This window comes from Lithobates pipiens, unplaced genomic scaffold, assembly GCF_037356315.1.
Source record: "Lithobates pipiens isolate NorthernLeopardFrog02 unplaced genomic scaffold, aLitPip1_a1.2 Scaffold_14, whole genome shotgun sequence".
Taxonomy (NCBI): Eukaryota; Metazoa; Chordata; class Amphibia; order Anura; family Ranidae; genus Lithobates; species Lithobates pipiens.
Genome location: NW_027507728.1, coordinates 2,187,454 through 2,207,554, shown reverse-complemented (window position 1 = coordinate 2,207,554; position 20,101 = coordinate 2,187,454). Strand labels below are relative to the sequence as shown.

General features: G+C 46.9%; 1 protein-coding gene across 10 annotated transcripts in view; it reads right to left on the bottom strand.

The window, feature by feature from the left end:
• DAB2IP (DAB2 interacting protein) overlaps window positions 1-20,101 on the bottom strand; it is a 673,590-nt gene that overhangs the window by 515,410 nt on the left and 138,079 nt on the right. For 4 of the 10 annotated variants that reach the window (XM_077479170.1, XM_077479172.1, XM_077479178.1 and 1 more), the window contains exon 1: window positions 16,833-17,271. The exons of 4 other annotated variants lie outside the window; for them this stretch is intronic. In XM_077479170.1, the coding sequence (XP_077335296.1) occupies window positions 16,833-16,950 (118 nt within the window). In that variant the 5' untranslated portion in view covers window positions 16,951-17,271. Of the gene's footprint in view, window positions 1-16,832; window positions 17,273-20,101 lie in introns of those variants that run through there. 2 more of the 10 variants (XM_077479175.1, XM_077479173.1) reach the window with 1 other exon arrangement.

Genomic DNA, 20,101 nt, shown 5'->3' with positions numbered 1-20,101 from the left:
GTTTGTTTTTTTACATATACCTAGCGGAGTACAGACAGTTCGGACGGGAAACACATTAACCTTTCAATTTATCGTTCATTCCGCAGAAAGTTTCCAAACTTGTCCTTCATTTTTTCGACTCAAAAATGTCCCAATGATTATCGATTTTGTGCCCATTAACTGGCGAAAAAACAAACGAACTGTCTAAATGACCGAATTTCAGCCAATTTTTCATATAGTGTAAGGCCAGCATAAGTGTAGTTAAAGAGGAAGTAAACCCTGATGGGTGTTACTTCCTCTTTGATTTCCTGCAAAGGTAAAGCATAATGGGCTACTATGCATCGCATAGAGCCCATTATGTGTCACTTACCTGACACAGGAGCCAGCGAAGTCACCGCTGTCCCCTGTAGTTCCGAGCGTCCATCTTCTTGGTGGGTCTCGCTGCTCCGGCGCTGTGATTCGCCGCAGCAGCAATGACGTCAGTCCCGCGCAGGGAGCCGACACTCGTGGTATATCGCCGCGATCTGCGGCCTGCCCAGTACGCCTGCGCCGCAGACAGTGGCGCGCAGGCGTACTGGGCAGGCCGCAGATCGCGGCGATATGCCGCGAGTGTGGGCTCCCATGCGCATGCGCGGGAGTGACGTCATTGCTGCTCCGGCGAATCACAGCGCCGGAGCAGCGAGACCCACCAAGAAGATGGACGCTCGGAACTACAGAGGACAGCGGTGACATCGCTGGCTCCTGTGTCAGGTAAGTGACACATAATGGACTAATATGCGATGCATAGTAGCCCATTATGCTTTACCTTTGCAGGGAATCAAAGAGGAAGTAGACAGCAGTGCCCGTCTTCGGGTAAATATCTCCTAAACCGTATAGGTTTAGGAGATATTTCTTGGACCTACAAGTAAGCCTTAATCTAGGCTTACCTGTTGGTCAAAGTGGTTTGTAAGGGTTTACAACCACTTTAAACATTTATTTTAGCAACTTACATGAAGTAAAATTTATTATTGCTCATCATGGTTCTCAAAAGGATTCCCAGCTAGGAAGGACACCAAAGAAACTGTCACGGTATATACACTGGATATCGTCTGGATGGCATCTGCAATAGCCAAGAGAGACAACAAGGGGACGCCAATTTAGGTGCAGTAAGTTGGAGAGGTGGACACAGCACACAATATTTGGCAACTCAGTGTGTGGATGATCTCATATATTAAAGTCATTGGTGCATCTGCAGCTGGGAGGAGTCGTCATCCAGGATCCCAAGATGGTGCTGCTGCTGCAAGGGGTGAAATGTGTTAGCAAGGGTAAATAGGCATTGCTCAATGGTGAGGGCAGAAAGTGATGAAACAGGAAGGGATTCCAAAGAGCTTGAAAACATGTTTTCAAGCTTGTTGTGCTGTTGTCCGCCTCTCCACCTTGCTGCACTTAGATTGGCGGCCCCTCGTCGCTATTGCAGGTGCCATCCAGACAGGGCCGGTGCTACCACTAGGCAGCCGCCTAGGGCGCCCGGCCACTGGTGTTCATACTCTCTTCTCTCTGCAGCAAGCAACTAATTCTCAGCATCAGCAAGCTACCTCCGCTCCATTCACAAATATTGTCAGCAGCTCAGCAGCGGCGGAGGACTGTATCTGTGTCCCGACTCCTGAATGAATGGAAGCAAGCAAACATTCATTGATGGGCACTGGTAGGATGCATTGATGGGTGCAAGTAGGCTGCATTAATGGGGGCTAGTGAAGCTGCATTTAATGGGCGCTGGTGAGGTTGCATTGATGGGTGCTGGTCGACCGCATTTGATGGGCGGTGGTGAGGCCACATTTGATGGGCACTGGTGAGGCTGCATTTGATGGGCGCTTCATTAAAAAGGTGGAGTTTACATGGGCAGGGGAAAGGGGGTGGGGTCAGGGGTGGAGCCAATGGGGGCGGCAAAAATAGGTTCCGCCTAGGGTGTCAAAAATCCTTGTACCAGCCCTGCATCCAGACCATATCCAGTGTATCCACCGTGACAATTTCTTTGGAGTCCTACCCAGCTGGTAATCCCTTTGAGAACCATGGATTTTACTCCATATGAGTTATTAATTGTCTTCCTTTTATAAATGTTCACACACCCACTACACATTGTAGTCTGCACGCTTTGTCCTTTATGTTTGCACACCTATAGTGATGAATGCCAAAAACAATGTATGCCTACTGTAGAACAATGGACTTGCTTTCTTCATTTCTTCCCCAGTGTCAGCACATCTACATTGACACACAGGGCTGCTTAAACAATGATTTTTAACATGCACATCTGTAACAATGTACACCAATAACAATGTATGCTTGGAACAATGTGCAACTTTTTACTTTTTCATAGTTCGCAGCTCCAGTGGAAAAAAATCTTGTTGCGTTTGTTTTAAAAACACAACTTTATGTAACACACAAGAACATAAAAGCGTTATTCCATTTATATCTCCGACAGATGAGAATCGCAGCCTCATTTCCTGATGGTATCTGACTCATCTTCCTCACTTTGCCTTATCAAGGTGTTAGTGTGAAGGACCCCAGAGGGTCAGTTAAACTCACACAAGACTCATGTAAAAGTAAAAAATGGTTTCCTTATCTGATGGCTCCTGCCAAACAAGCTATGTAACACAAAGGTAGAGTTTGCCAATTCTAAACACCTAAAGTGTGAGAGTCTCACAAGACTCATGCTCAGTTAGGCCTTTGCCTTGCAGGTTGCCTTTTTTTTTAATAGCCTTTACTTCCACTTTAAAGCGGAGGTCCACCCTAAAGTGGACCTTCCGCTCATCGGAACCCTCCCCCCCTCCGGTGCCACAATCGGCACCTTTCAGGGGGGAGGGGGGTGCAGTTACCTGAATAATCCAGGTAACTGCACCCACTTCCGGGATAGCTCTCTGCGGAAAGGGGCGTAACTTACGCCCCTTTCCGCAAGTGCCCGCCCCTTCCCGCAAGTGCCCCGCTGCCTGCTGGGAAACACACAGATCCCAGAGGCAGCGGGGACCATCCTCATTGCGCAGCGCGGCTCGCGCATGCGCAGTAGGGAACCGGGAAATGAAGCCGAAAGGCTCCATTTCCTGATTCCCATACCCAAGATGGCGGCGGCAGCACTCGAGTGTCGATCTAGAGATCGGCTTCGGGTGCCGACATTGCGGGCGCGCTGGGCAGGTAAGTGTCACTATTTTAAAAGTCAGCAGCTGCAGTATTTGTAGCTGCTGGCTTTAAAAAAAAAAAAAAAAGGGACTCCCGCTTTAAGCTCACATATCTCACTGCCAACTGACAGTTTGGGCATGAATCGAATCGCATGGGTGTTCATGCCCATTAGATTCGATTCTGGTGCGGACCAAAAAAAAAAAGGGGTCCTGTGTGAGTTTAGTCCGAATGCGTTGCAATATCAGCCGTACTATCTGTATGGATGAAATCTAATCGCAAGGACATAGCGTGCGATTTCCATTGCAGTGCGAATCACATGCGAACTCGCAGAGCGCGCTGGTGTGAACCGGCACTCAGAGGAAACTGAGAAACAGAGGAAAGTTCACCTTTGAGTTTACCCTGCCTGTGACACGAAGGTTTCTGTGCATGTTCATACTAGCTCCTGAAAACTGTGATCTGTGCCAAAAGAAGCTTCATGTAGAACAGCAGCTGAAACGGGGGGTTCTGACACCTTAAACTTTAACCTAGAAACTTCTGCAACTAACTAATATAAAACACAGAAAATCATTTTTAACTGAAGTGAAAGGGTATTAGTGAAGTAAACACACATGAAACAGGCACAATTTAAAAAAAAGTTTGGCCATAGCCATTTTGGCCCAACTTTTCCTGTGGGTTACAGGAGTTCACTTAGTTCTGCACTCCTGTGTCCTGTATCCAGCTGGCAGAGGGCTAAATTCCACTGTCAGCTGAAATCACTCAGCCGATCCAGGCTCTGAAGCGATCCTGGCTTTAATGCCAGGATCCATTCAGATACCTGGACCAGCAGCTGGCTCAGCCTCCCAGCGAGCCCCTGAGAGCCTGAGTCAGCTGCTCCTGCCTCTTCCACAGCCCAGGACTCCAGTGAGCGCTGGAGGGGCAGAGAAGAGAGCTGTTTGACAGTCACTGACTCTCTGCTCACTGAAGACTGAGAACCAAGCAAACGGCAGTTTTTGATTGCCTAGTTATTGGTCTTAGATTAGGGTAACCAGACATCCCCAGAGTTAGGTCACTGTCCCGGACCAGGTCTGTCCCCGGATAGGGTTTCCACCTGTCTGGTAGTGCCCCGGACAGTCCAAGTTGTGCCGGTCTCCCCCGCCTGGTGCCTCTCTCGACCCCCTGCCGCTGCCTCGATGATCTCGTTTGCAGTCATTTGTTGCTCTCCTAGCAACCAATAACATGCTTTTTCTGCAGTTTAAACTGCATAGTGGGAGAAAAATAGTCCTAGAGCGGCTCCTCCTCCGCCGACCAGCTTGGTTCTGACAATTCCCTCTTTGGTAGCAGTCGCTCCCGGGTCCCGCTGGTAAGGCAATCTGAATGGATGCATTAAGGAGGGCAGGGGAAGATGACAGAAAGGGGGGTGGAGGTATCCCTGATCTCTGGAGGTCTCTAAGGAAGGTGGTGGGGCACTAATATAAGGGGCCTGTGAGCTAATGGGGGTCTCTAAGGGGGGTACTGACCATTAGATCAGCAGCACCCCCTTTAGAGGCCCCCATCAGCTTACAGTCCGCTTATATCAGTGACCCCCTATCGGTAATGCCTGTCAGTGCCACCTATCAATGCCACTTATCAGGGCCCATCGTTGCCGCCTATCAGGGCCCATCGTTGCCGCCTATCAGGGCCCATCGTTGCCGCCTATCAGGGCCCATCGTTGCCGCCTATCAGGGCCCATCGTTGCCGCCTATCAGGGCCCATCGTTGCCGCCTATCAGGGCCCATCGTTGCCGCCTATCAGGGCCCATCGGTGCAGCCTACCAGTGCCCATCGGTGCAGCCTACCAGTGCCCATCATTGGCACATATCAGCCCTACCTATCAGTGCCCATCATTGCTATCAGTGTCACCTATCAGTGCCCATCATTGCCCCATATTAGTGCCACCTATCAGTGCCCACCATTACCACCTATCAGTGTCCATCATTGCTGCCTATCAGTGCCCATCATTGCTGCCTATCAGTGCCCATCATTGCTGCCTATCAGTGCCCATCATTGCTGCCTATCAGTGCCCATCATTGCTGCCTATCAGTGCCCATCATTGCTGCCCATCAGTGCCCAGCATTGCCGCCTATCAGTGCCCAGCATTGTCGCCTATCATCGCCGCCTATCAGTGCTGCCTCATCGGCACACATTAGTGAAGGAGAAAAATTACCAATTTACTAAAAATTTTAACAAAAATTAAGAAAAAAAACTTTTTTTTTTTTCACATTTTCTGTCTTTTTTACTGTTCTGAATTGTTAATTAAAATTTTTATTTTTGAACCAAAATTCTTTGGTAAGAATAAAATACAAAATATGCATTGAAAAGTAACATTTGGATGTCATGTCCCAAAAAATTCTAAGTATTTTTTTTATTTATTTTTTTATCTCATGGACGAAATGTGAGAAATAACGTACATGTCATACAATCATTCCATAAACACATACGTTGCATATATAATTTGTGGAAAATTTGCCAATAAAAAAAATGTGTCCCCAGATTGCATTTAAAAAATCTGGTCGCCTTATCTTAGAGGCAGCGTGGGACAGATGCAGCATTGAACCAACGCTGCATCCATCTAGGTGAGTATTATATATTTTTTTAAATTTCCTCACTTCCCTTTTAGGATCCATTCACACTAGAATGCCGTGCGGGAAACACGCAATCTGTTCCAGTTTTTTCAAATCACACTGCCCTTGCAATCTGCAGTGGGTTTGGTGCGGTGCGATTTCAGCCCATTTGAAATAAAGGAACATGCAGCGTGATTCTGTGTGCGATTTACATGCAGTTCTTAGTGTGAATGGGCCCTTGAAGACCAAAGACCCTAAATCTAAGATATTTGGCACTGTTGTTACATTGTTGTTAGATTTGCTGTGTGACCAACAGAACCCTTGGTTCTCTGCCACTGCAAGAACCTCTAAGCCCTTGTACACACGGGTCGGACATTCCGACAACAAAATCCGTCAAAATTTGACGGATTTTGTCCGAAACTGGTGTTGCATACACACGGTCGGACAAAGTTGTTGGAAAATCCGATCATTCGTAACGTGATGACGTTATTTCGTTACGACGGGACTATGTTCAGGCTAGTAGCCAATAGCTTTGGTCTAGGAATTTGACCTGAGCTTGCGTGGCACTTTGTCCGATCGGAATTCTCTACAAATGTTTGGACAAAGTCCGATCGGATCATGTTGTCGGGACATTTTATAGCCCAGCTCTAAAACGTTGTTGGTCTGATATTTTCCGACGGAAATAGTCCGATGGAGCCCACACACGGTCGGATTATCCGACAACACGGCCCGATCGGACATTTTCCGTCGGAATGTCCAACCGTGTGTACAAGGGCTAAAACAACTGCATTCGTCTGAGGATTGAAAGGTCTGGAAGTGGGTTGTGTACAATCACATGACTTCCTCAAAAACTGTTATTTCTTTAAACTTTTGCCATTATGTCATTTACTATCGAATTGAAAGACAATAGAAAAAGTGTATTCATGCAAATCCAGTCACACGCAAACTAATCTAATTTACAGAGAGCTGTGGCATGCATGTTATGTAGAAAAAGGATGACCGTGTTCTAAATTCCACTGACAAGGCCGCCTCCTTACTACACTGTAGCAATATATGAGCAAATTTGACAAATTCATCAGTCAGGCCACAAGGCAGGAAATTCAATTTCCAGTTGATAATTACTACTCCCTTGTACAACACGGTTCTTTTTATCTCCCATTAGACCCGGTCACCTGGTCTGCAGATCTGGCATCTTCCACAAGCAACTTTAAGCAGAGTTCCATTTGTTTGTAGGTTTATTAAAAGTCAGCAGCTACAAGTAGCTGCTGACTTTTAATAAACAGACACTAACCAGTCCCATGGTCCAGCGATGTGGCCGCCCGAAGCCTCGCTCCTCTCCCCCCTCTCTACGTGGCGCTGGCATTGCAAGTGTGGGCACCCAGCTGTGCCAGCTTGCGGCTTCACAGCTGGGTGCGCACTGCACATACGCGAGACGCGCTGCGCTCTCTTAGTGGCGAGGCAATCCTCAGGGAACCGTGACGTGTCACAGAAGATGGCAGAGCGGGAGGGGGAGAGGAGGAGGAGTCGCCTGCGACACAACAAGAGCACGAAGTGGGAGCTGGGTACCTGTCAAAAGTAGGTACCCGTCCCCCTCACCCAAAAAAATATGACATGACAAATATGACATGTAAGGGGGTGAGGAGTGCTTAATGCGGAAGTTCCAATTTTGGGTGGAACTCCACTTTAAATTTTCAGAGAGACACTGAAGTTAAATGCAACATAATTTTACTACAGATAATTGCAGGATAGAGGATGTTTTTCCTGTCTCTTGAAGTGCAAGAAGACAATGATGCAAAAAAAATAACACTGACTGAGGGAAGAAGGGAAGAAACAGGCAAAGTCTAGCTAGAAATAATATAACTAGCACTAAACAGGAGGGGAGGACAGGGAGATACCAAATCACACAGTACCAAATGTAGTGGCCCTGGACCACCGCTAAATCTCAGCATCCCTCAAAACAGTAACCTGCAGCTCAACACAGAACAAATACATATAAGCGGGACAGAATAGTTTTACCTATGGGCACTGTGAAGTTATGTTTTCATTTCCAATTTTTAATAAAGTGATTTGACTGGTTGCCCAGAAATTGCCACAGTGCTCAGTTTCACAGCAAAGAAGTGTTTCCAAGAAAAGAGCCCATAACTGGCATCGCCGTTATCCCTACCCAATGCTTCACTTCATACACTTCGCAAAATTCCCTGCTTGCTGTACAGAGACAGATCCTCATACCATTTCCACGAGGGGACAGGTATTCTTAATATCGTTGCACAGAGACAGGTCTTCATAGTATTGCTGTATGGAGACAGGTCATATCTTTGCTGCATGGAAACAGGTCGTCATACAATTGCTGTATGGAGACCGGCCCCCATACCATTGATAGAGTAAGGGAGGGTTATAGCCAACCACACAGTTTGCTCATCTCACTTCCAAGTTAAAGCGGAGGTCCACCCGAAAGTGGACCTTCCGCTCATCGGAACCCTCCCCCCCTCCGGTGCCACAATCGGCACCTTTCAGGGGGGAGGGGGGTGCAGTTACCTGGATAATCCAGGTAACTGCACCCACTTCCGGGATAGCTCTCTGCGGAAAGGGGCGTAACTTACGCCCCTTTCCGCAAGTGCCCGCCCCTTCCCGCAAGTGCCCCGCTGCCTGCTGGGAAACACACAGATCCCAGAGGCAGCGGGGACCGTCCTCATTGCGCAGCGCGGCTCGCGCATGCGCAGTAGGGAATCAGGAAATGAAGCCGAAAGGCTCCATTTCCTGATTCCCATACCCAAGATGGCGGCGGCAGCACTCGAGTGTCGATCTAGAGATCGGCTTCGGGTGCCGACATCGCGGGCGCGCTGGACAGGTAAGTGTCACTATTTTAAAAGTCAGCAGCTGCAGTATTTGTAGCTGCTGGCTTTTAAAAAAAAAAAAAAAAAAAACGCGGAGTCCCGGTGGACTCCCGCTTTAAATGCGGATGGCGTACGGACATTCAGTCGATGACCATGTATGTCATAAAATCAGCATAATAATCACCCCATCCCTCACTTCATGAGAACAGCCCAATACTCATTAGGATGACAGCTATTTAACGTGTATGGGTAAGATAAGGTCTTCAGAGGACTTAATTGTAGGGACAATTGTAGGGCAGTTTAGCTTGAGGGAGTATGTCTTTTAAAGTAGAACTATAGGCAAAATGTTTTTTTTTCTTTCATTTTGGATAGCGTAAGGGAGGGTTATAACCCCTGTCAGATTTTTTTTTTTCACCATCTGTGTCCCATTGCAGAGATTTCCCTTCACTTCCTGTGCAATAGCCACAACAGGAAGTAAGAGGAAATCCCTCCAAATTAAGGAAATTCCTTGGGAATCCCCAAGTTACCATAACTAGTTTCCCCACTGGAAGATTTCCCCTCCATTAAGTTTTCTGGGGACAACCCAAAATGTGGGATTTTCTTAACTTCTACTTTCAATGACAATGGTAAACAGGACAAATAGAGAGGGTGGTATTGGGGGTGCAGACAGCAATACAAACTAAGAGGGGTTCTAATCCCTTCCCCTTCTATTAAAACCTAAAAAAAGAAAAAAAAATGTTTGTCTTTGGTTTTATTTTTTAAGCGGTTTAAAGCGGTATACCCTTTTCTTTTTACTTTTACCTACAAGTAAAGCCTCATGCACACGAGACGCAGTTAAACGCGCGTTCAGATGCAGTTGGACAGTTTTTTCAACTGCACCTGAACTCATTCAATGTTATCCTATGTGTCCATGCACACAGTCTCGTTTTTTTTCCGTTTATATGCAGTTGCGTTTAATCTCGTTTTTCCAGAAGCAAAAAAATGCGTTCAGAAACAAAAATTTCTGCGTTTCAGACGCAAAACGCGGCAAAACGCGGTAAAACGCGGCAAAACGCCGCTACCGCGTTTAGCCGCGTTTGCGTTTATATGCGTTTTTAAAGGTGACCTTTTTTTTACATTAAAAATCTCAAAAATGATTGCAAATGATGAAAAACCATTAGAAAAATATTTTAAACAATTGCAATTGCAAGTGGACAATCCACAACTTGTGGCAAGTGACGTGGCAAGTGGACAATCCACAACTTGTGGCAAGTGACATGGCAGGTGGCAAGTGATGTGGCAAGTGGACAATCCACAACTTGTGGCAAGTGACGTGGCAGGTGAAGTGGCAAGTGACGTGGAAAGTGGACAATAGACAACTTGTGGCAGGTGACGTGGCAAGTGACCTGGCAGGTGACGCGGCAAGTGACTTGGCAGGTGACGTGGCAAGTGGAAAATCAACAACTTGTGGCAGGTGACTGGCATGTGACGTGGCAAGTGGACAATAGACAACTTGTGGCAGGTGACGTGGCAAGTGACCTGGCAGGTGACGCGGCAAGTGACTTGGCAGGTGACGTGGCAAGTGGAAAATCAACAACTTGTGGCAGGTGACTGGCATGTGACGTGGCAAGTGGACAATCCATAACTTGTGGCAGGTGACGTGGCAAGTGACGTGGCAAGTGGACAATCCACTTGTGGCAGGGGACGTGGCAAGTGACGTGGCAAGTGGACAATCCACTTGTGGAAGGTGATGTGGCAAGTGACGTGGCGAGTGGACAATCCACAACTTGTGTCAGGTGACGTGGCAAGTGGACAATCCACAACTTGTGGCAGGTGATGGGGCAAGTGATGTGGCAAGTGGACAATCCACTTGTGGCAGGGGATGTGGCAAGTGACGTGGCGAGTGGACAATCCACAACTTGTGTCAGGTGACGTGGCAAGTGGACAATCCACAACTTGTGGCAGGTGATGTGGCAAGTGATGTGGCAAGTGGACAATCCACTTGTGGCAGGTGACGTGGCAGGGGACGTGGCAAGGGACGTGGCAAGTGGACAATCCACAACTTGTGGCAGGTGATGTGGCTGGTGACGTGGCAAGTGGACAATCCACATCTTGTGGCAGGTGACGTGGCAGGTGACGTGGAAAGTGGTGTGGCAAGTGGACAATCCACAACTTGTGGCAGGTGATGTGGCTGGTGACGTGGTAAGTGGACAATCCACAACTTGTGGCAGATGGCATGGCAGGTGACGTGGAAAGTGGACAATCCACATCTTGTGGCAAGTGACGTGGCAGGTGATGTGGCAAGTGACGTGGCAAGTGGACAATCCACAACTTGTGGCAGGTGATGTGGCAAGTGATGTGGCAGGTGATGTGACAAGTGGACAATCCACATCTTGTGGCAGCTGACGTGGCAAGTGACGTGGCAGGTGACGTGGCAAGTGACATGGCAAGTGGACAATCCACATCTCGTGGCAAGTGACGTGGCAGGTGATGTGGCAAGTGACGTGGCAAGTGGACAATCCACAACTTGTGGCAGGTGATGTGGCAAGTGACGTGGCAGCTGACGTGGCAAGTGGACAATCCAAAACTTGTGGCAGGTGACGTGGCAAGTGACGTGGCAGGTGACATGGCAAGTGATGTGGCAAGTGGACAATCCACAGCTTGTGGCAAGTGACGTGGCAAGTGGACAATCCACAACTTGTGGCAGGTGACGTGGCAGGTGAAGTGGCAAGTGACGCGGCAAGTAGACAATCCACAACTTGTGGCAGGTGATGTGGCAAGTGACGTGGCAGGTGATGTGGCAAGTGACGTGGCAAGTGGACAATCCACAACTTGTGGCAGGTGATGTGGCTGGTGACGTGTCAAGTGGACAATCCACAGCTTGTGGCAGATGGCATGGCAGATGACGTGGAAAGTGGACAATCCACATCTCGTGGCAAGTGACGTGGCAGCTGACGTGGCAAGTGACGTGGCAAGTGGACAATCCAAAACTTGTGGCAGGTGACGTGGCAAGTGACGTGGCAAGTGATGTGGCAAGTGGACAATCCACAGCTTGTGGCAAGTGACGTGGCAAGTGGACAATCCACAACTTGTGGCAGGTGACGTGGCAGGTGACGTGGCAAGTGAACAATCCACAACTTGTGGCAGGTGACGTGGCAAGTGACGTGGCAGGTGATGTGGCAAGTGACGCGGCAAGTAGACAATCCACAACTTGTGCAGGTGACGTGGCAGGTGACGTGGCAAGTGAACAATCCACAACTTGTGGCAGGTGACGTGGCAAATGACGTGGCAGGTGATGTGGCAAGTGACGCGGCAAGTAGACAATCCACAACTTGTGGCAGGTGATGTGGCTGGTGACGTGGCAAGTGGACAATCCACAGCTTGTGGCAGGTGGCATGGCAGATGACGTGGAAAGTGGACAATCCACATCTCGTGGCAAGTGACGTGGCAGGTGATGTGGCAAGTGACGTGGCAAGTGGACAATCCACAATTTGTGGCAGGTGACGTGGCAGGTGATGTGGCAAGTGGACAATCCACAACTTGTGGCAGGTGATGTGGCAAGTGATGTGGCAGGTGATGTGACAAGTGGACAATCCACATCTTGTGGCAAGTGACGTGGCAGCTGACGTGGCAAGTGACGTGGCAGGTGACGTGGCAAGTGACATGGCAAGTGGACAATCCACATCTCGTGGCAAGTGACGTGGCAGGTGATGTGGCAAGTGACGTGGCAAGTGGACAATCCACAACTTGTGGCAGGTGACGTGGCAGGTGATGTGGCAAGTGACATGGCAGCTGACGTGGCAAGTGGACAATCCAAAACTTGTGGCAGGTGACGTGGCAAGTGACGTGGCAGGTGACGTGGCAAGTGATGTGGCAAGTGGACAATCCACAGCATGTGGCAAGTGACGTGGCAAGTGGACAATCCATAACTTGTGGCAGGTGATGTGGCTGGTGACGTGTCAAGTGGACAATCCACAACTTGTGGCAGGTGATGTGGCTGGTGACGTGTCAAGTGGACAATCCACAGCTTGTGGCAGGTGGCATGGCAGATGACGTGGAAAGTGGACAATCCACATCTCGTGGCAAGTGACGTGGCAAGTGACGTGGCAAGTGGACAATCCAAAACTTGTGGCAGGTGACGTGGCAAGTGATGTGGCAGGTGACGTGGCAAGTGATGGGGCAAGTGGACAATCCACAGCTTGTGGCAAGTGACGTGGCAAGTGGACAATCCACAACTTGTGGCAGGTGACGTGGCAGGTGACGTGGCAAGTGAACAATCCACAACTTGTGGCAGGTGACGTGGCAAGTGACGTGGCAGGTGATGTGGCAAGTGACGCGGCAAGTAGACAATCCACAACTTGTGGCAGGTGATGTGGCTGGTGACGTGGCAAGTGGACAATCCACAGCTTGTGGCAGGTGGCATGGCAGATGACGTGGAAAGTGGACAATCCACATCTCGTGGCAAGTGACGTGGCAGTTGATGTGGCAAGTGACGTGGCAAGTGGACAATCCACAATTTGTGGCAGGTGACGTGGCAGGTGATGTGGCAAGTGGACAATCCCCAACTTGTGGCAAGTGACTTGGCAAGTGGACAATCCACAACTTGTGGCAGGTGCCGTGGCAAGTGACACGGCAAATGCAAGTGTACAACTGCTCTCTATGCTGCTGCTGCTCACTCTGATCAAAATAGCAGAAATAGTTAAAAAAAAATGCTTTGAGAGCTTGGGGAGGGTCTACATGATGTTATCTTTATAAACGCGTCTAAACGCAAACGCGTCTAAACGCGTCTAAACGCGTCTAAACGCGACATGCAAACGCGGCAAAACGCGCGTTTCTAAACGCGCGTTTCAGCTTTTTTTTAACAGAGGTTTCATCTGCGTCTCGTGTGCATGAGGCCTAAGCCTAAAGGCCCGTACACACGATCGGACTTTTTGACAACAAACAAGCAAATTAGCTGTTTTGGAGCAACATCCGACCGTGTGTACGCTCCATCGGACAAACTTTTTCGTTTTTCATCTGACTTTTGTTGGCTGTGTGAACGGACAAACTTTCTGGCAACAAAAGTCCGATGGAGCAAAGTCCGATCGTGTGTACAGAAAACCATCGGACTTTTGTACAAGGTACAAACACGCATGCTCAGAACCAATGCAAAAGATCAGACTACAATACAGAAGTTGACCAAAGGTGGCGCTGGAGTAATCGAACGTCCTCTTTTGAAGTGTTGTCAGTAGGTTGAAACGTCACTACATTCGTGTTTGTTGCCTAAAAAGTCCGATCGTGTGTATGCAATACAAACTTGCGGGCAACGCCCTTTGTACAAAAGTCCACGGGAAAGTTTGTACAAAGTCCGATCGTGTGTATGAGGCTTAAAGGGGTTGTAAAGTAAAAATTTTTATTTTTTTAAAATAACAAACATGTCATACTTACCTCCACTGTGCAGCTCGTTTTGCACAGAGTGGCCCCGAACCTGCTCTTCTGGGGTCCCTCGGCGGCTGTCTCTGCTTCCTCCCGCAGGTGCTTCTCACGTTAATGCGAGCTCCCTCGCATTGGTGAGAAGCACTGCGGGCGCGCTCCCGTGATACAGCCGGCGGCTATAGCCGCTCGCTGTATCACAAGGCCCCGCCCCCCGGCGCGCTGCGTCATTGGATGTGATTGACAGCAGCGCGAGCCAATGGCTGCGCTGCTTTCAATCCATCCACTCCAGCCAATCAGCGGCCAGGCTGAGCAGCGAAGAGGACGGCGGGGGCGAGCGCGGGATTTTCGAGGGGTCAGGTAAGTAAAAAGGGGGGACTGGGGGCGCCAGCAGTGTGAGATGTTTTTTCACCTTAATGCATAGAATGCATTAAGGTGAAAAAACATTTACCTTTACAACCCCTTTAATTCTTACCTGTAGGTAAAATTAATATCTCCTAAACCTGTACGGTTTAGGTGATATTTACTTTGCATGCAGCCACTGACATCGGCGCATGGGCTGTGAAGGCCTGGCTGAAGGTCCGGCAGACGTTGCCGGATCTTGCCGGGGACAAGCGCCGGAGCCACAATACCCAGAAGAAACATGTCAGCTCCCTCGGCGTGGACCAGGATCAGACGTGGAGGCCTCGTTCTAAGGTATTTCATAAGGAGCTAGTAGTAGCTCATTATGCCTTTGTCTTGCAGGTTTTTTTTTTTTATTTAAAAAAAAAATCTGTGTGGGTATACAACCGCTTTAGGCTGGGTTCACACCGGAGCGATGCGGGAACGCCGCAAATCCGCGGCGTTTTCCCGCATCGCATGCCTCCCGCCGGCAGTTCACACTGCCCTATGCGGACTGCTGGAAGTGTCAATGAAATCTTAATGACACCCCCAGATCAGTCCGCATATCGCAGTGCGATCTGCAAACTCGGACAGGAATCGGATCGCATGGTGTGAACACCCATGCGATCCGATTCTGCTGCGGACCAAAAAAAGGGTCCTGTGCGAGTTTGCGGCGGGTACTATCTGTATGGCTGAACTCGCATCGCTACAGAGATCGGATGTGATTTGCACTGCAGTGCGGTGCGAATCACATCCGGGTCTCCCACCCGCAGCGGTGTGAACCCAGCCTTAAAGTGGAAGTAAACTCCCCTATCGTTTTCAGACAAGGAAGCTGCCATCTTTGCCTCTGTTTAACCTTCAACTGCCACGGTGCTGCACATGTGATCCGTTATGACACCAGCCATTGGATGGTTTGACAGTTTGGTTGAGAGCACAGCCAATGTGCAGTTAGCATTCCCGGTGTTCTGGCAGATAGTATCCTGCCATCATATAGTGTCCGCCCCGTACTGCGCATTCGCAGTACGGAGCAGAAGAAGCTTCGGAAAATCTCCGAAGATGAACGGCGCCTGCGCCGTGAGTGGAGGTGGTAGCCCCACCATCCAAGCGGACATAGGGTTGTGAAAATTAGAGGGCCCCTCACGGGCTCGCTTCGCTCGTCACGCTTCGGGCTCGGCTCTTTTTATATTACAACTCTATGTCCACTTGGATGGTGGGGATAGAACCTGGACTCACGGCGCAGGCGCCGTTCATCTTCGCATATTTTCGGAAACTGTGTGTGCTGTGTACTGCGCATGCGCAGTACACAGCGGGCACTATCCGATGGGGGACAGTATATGATACGACACCGGCATGCCGGGAATGTAACTGTTTAAATCGATGGCTTTACTTCCACTTTAAAGACCAACTCCAGACATTTTTAGCTGTGGACAGAGTAGAGAAGGAATACGAGTCTTGTTGGGTTTTATCTCTGTCTGTGAATCTATCGGGGATATTTTTCCATACTTTCTGGCTCTGATACCCCTATAACACATAGGAGATGACGTATAAACATAAAACAATACAATAAAAGCATTGCGAGAAGTTCTACCCTTCTCTACTCAAAACTTGTTTTTTTTGTCTTTGTCCCTTTTGAAAGAAATATGCCATCACTTCCTGTCCTGATAGAAAATGAGGAAAAATCTCCCCAATATGAACACAGATGGCAAAAAACAAACAAAAAAAAAAAACAGCAGAGGCTCTAACACTTGCCCATGTTATCTACAATGAAATAAAACGTTTCCGTTGGATAGCTAGAGTTGGCCTTTAAAATTAAGTTTGATCAATCCTTGAGGGGAAAAAAAAGTTAAGTTAAGAGTTAATAGATTTGACTTTGGGGGAGGGGAACATAATCAGCCCTGCACAGTAGGAGAAATATATTCCAACCCATGTTTCAAATGTTCTAGCCGACGACGTCCTGTCTGATAATTCCACGAGGAATAACAAAAAAAATGTCATTTCGTAGCAGAGTGCAGAAAACTGGCATAAACAGTCGGGTTCTGGCTCGAATATGAGAATTTTTACAGACGGGTGTGAATGGTCCCGGTGGTCTTGTTCTTTAGCTGTCATAGACCTTTAAATGAGGGAATGTTATACAGGTGTTCTCCAGTCATACTTCCTCGTCTCCGCATTTCACCGCCACAACGCTGAACTTTTCGCACTCGCCAAACCTACAGCAACTTCAATGACTTCTCCTCCTCTACAAGCTCCCCCTCATCCCTCCCAATTTTTTTTTTTTTTTAAATCAGAAAACGTCTCTCCATAAGACCAATTCATTGAAGCAAAATACATTTAAAATTCCCTTTACAAAAGACCGGTACAAAAATTACAAAACATATAAAAATTTGGTTACATTTATAGGAAGTGAAATCAAAGCTTTTCCAAGCAGCAGCCAATCAGATTCTATCTTTTTCTGAACTCAAAGAATCTGAAAGTGCAGCTGCTAACATACAGTAACCCAACTTTTGCAGAAAAGTTATTACCCCTCCTGGGCGGTCTGCTGCGACTCCGCGACCGGCTGCGCTGCCTCTGGAGCTGCGATCTCCCCAAAAAGCGGTAATAATAGGAGCGTCGTCCTGAATTTTTCCTGCTCACAGACATGGTGACCTGGCTAAGAATCCGCAGGGAAGGGTGGTGGGGGGGGGATTCCTGCTCCTGAATGATTCCACCTTTTTGCTCAGTACTGCGGACAGTTCAGCCACGTCGGGGGCTCCCACAGCTGCGAAGAGTCACCTATAATCTGCTGTGCTTTCCAAGACAGGAAAAGATGGGGAAAGTTTTGGGTGGAGGGACCTGTCCTGGGCCTGGTTGTGACCACAGAACGGTCCAGCCGGAGAGCGGCATGTCAGAAATGAGTGAAGCCCTACAGGGATTTCTGTCCAGCGTTGTAGGTAGAAGTCATGTTGACAAGGGAAGAGAGGAGTGTAATGTGAGAGGGCTGGAGAGAAATTACTCACACCCCACGGCGAGACCTCCCCTCGTGCTGCTGCATAAACACTCTACACAGCAAAAAGAAGCCAACTGCACAGATCGCTTATCTCACTTCCAAGTGAAATCCGGATGGCATAGAGACATCCAAATCGATGGCCATGTATGTCTGTGTGGGATAATATCAGCATAATGATCCCCTCTATCCCCTCACATCACGAGAACAGCCCAATACTCGTTAGGATAACAGCTATTTAACGAGCTTGGGTAAGATCAGACTTTAACCCTGTTCATCAGTAACCCTACAACAAATGCGCATGCAGCCATTGAAGAAACTTGCCATATACACAAAGCCAAAGGGCTCCATGGGAAAAAAAATTTGGGCTGGTGCAGCGCAGAGGCTGTCTGTGCCAATCAAATCCAATCCCACAAAGTCTGCCCCATTTACTGAAGTTTGTAAACAGTTTTTTTTTTTCCGCAGCCACTCAGATTCAAACGCTGCACAGGAATAAATACCATTTAGAGAAGGGAATTCTGAATCTCCTTTAGGACACCCGACCAGCAGAGAGCAAATTGCAGAGAATTTTCAGTGATTCTTCCAATGAAGTGACGGGACGTGTCTCCGAGGAACGCCATCTGATCTAGGGCTGCAACTAACGATTATTTTCATAAATCGATTAGTTGACCGATTATTGTTTCGATTAATCGATTAATAACCTTTAAAAAAGTGTGGTATATAATTTAGTTAATATGTAAAGTTTTAAAAAAAGGCAATTTATTCTCAAAGTGGTTGTAAACTCAGTTTTTTGACTTTTACCTACAGGAAAGCCTATAATAAGGCTTACCTGTAGGTAAAAAAAAATATCTCCTAAACCTATACGGTTTAGGAGATATTCCCCTCGGTATGCGCCGCTGACTGTATATATTAGAGGGGATATATACTGTATATACTATTGAAGATATACTGCATATAGTATTAGAGGAGAGATATACTGTATATACTATTAGAAGAGATATATTTTATATACTATTATAGGCTATATACTCTATATACTATTAGAGGAGAGATACTGTATATACCATTAGAGGAGAGATATACTGTATATACTATTAGAGGAGAGATATACTGTACAAACTATTAGAGGAGATATACCCCTCCCTTCTAGATTGTAAGCTCTAACGAGCAGGGCCCTCTAGTCCCTCCTGTATTGATTTGTATTGTAAGTGTACTGTCTGCCCTCATGTTGTAAAGAGCTGCGCAAACTGTTGGCGCTATATAAATCCTGAATAATAATAATAATACTGTATATACCATTAGAGGAGAGATATACTGTATATACTATTAGAGGAGCGATATGCTGTATATACTATTAGAGGAGAGATATGCTGTATATACCATTAGAGGAGCGATATGCTGTATATACTATTAGAGGAGAGATATACTGTATATACTATTAGAGGAGCGATATGCTGTATATACTATTAGAGGAGAGATATGCTGTATATACCATTAGAGGAGAGATATGCTGTATATACCATTAGAGGAGCGATATGCTGTATATACTATTAGAGGAGCGATATGCTGTATATACTATTAGAGCAGAGATATACTGTATATAGTATTAGAGGAGAGATATACTATTAAAGGGTCAATCTGGTAAAGATCATCAGACTCATTAACTTTTAGGGCTGCAACTAACGATTATTTTCATAATCGATTAGTTGGCCGATTATTGTTTCGATTAATCAGTTAATAACCTTAAAAAAAAAGTGGGTCAAATTGACATTCATTTTCAACCACAGTGACGGGAAAATTTGGAAATAACAGAAAACTGCTTAGTCAGAGGAATTTTCAGACAGTGGATGTGGTTTTCGTTCAGAAATTACATTCATTTTAAAAACAGAATGTTAAAAACAAATGAAAATTTCAAATAAAATTCTTTCATTCAGCGAATGTACAAAGATTTTTCGTCTGAATATTATCATCTAAAAATTGATCTGTGAGGCCAGTATAAGGCTCGGTGCACACCTATGCAGTTTGCTTTTGATCTGTTTCGGCAGTGCGTTTTGATTTCTGCGCACGTGATTTTACTGTAATTTGCATGTTTTTTCGGCAGATTAAAAAACACAAATTGCTGCAGAAATGCATTACATGCTTTTCTGCAGCTTCTCCATTGAAGTATATTGAACCAATAAAGCACCATTTTGCGCTAAAAGTCCCCGACCCTTTCAGATGTGAACGTGTCCCATAGGAAACCATGTAAATGAACTGTAGTGCATTTCTGCAAAAAGCACCAAAAAACTCATAGATGTGAACCAGGCCTATAGACATTTAGTAACATAATGGGGTTAAAAAAAAAACTAAAATGAGCCCTTTATAGTAGAAAAAAAAGCAGATAATCACTACTGTAAGGGGTTCATTTTTTTACTGTAGAACAGTGAAAGTAATATTTAAAGTGGCGATTATTTGCTCTTTTTGTACTATAAAGGGCTCATTTTTTTTTTTTAACCCCCATTATGTTACTGGCCGATTAATCGATTATGAAAATAGTAATCGATTTGTGTCATAATCGATTAGTTGTTTCAGCCCTAATCTAATTTTATCAAAACATACAAGTCTAGAAATTGCGGCTCAACCAGTAATCAATATTCAACAGCAGGACACCGATAAATAGAAATTTATTATAGGGCCATGAGGTCCAGCCATGTGACTTTTACAACTACTGTATATTCAGCAGAATGTCCTGGAGAGAATTATTTTTTATTTTCTTCTTCTTTGGCCACAACAGAGCAGCTCGGAGCGTCTGCAGGGTATGTATACACC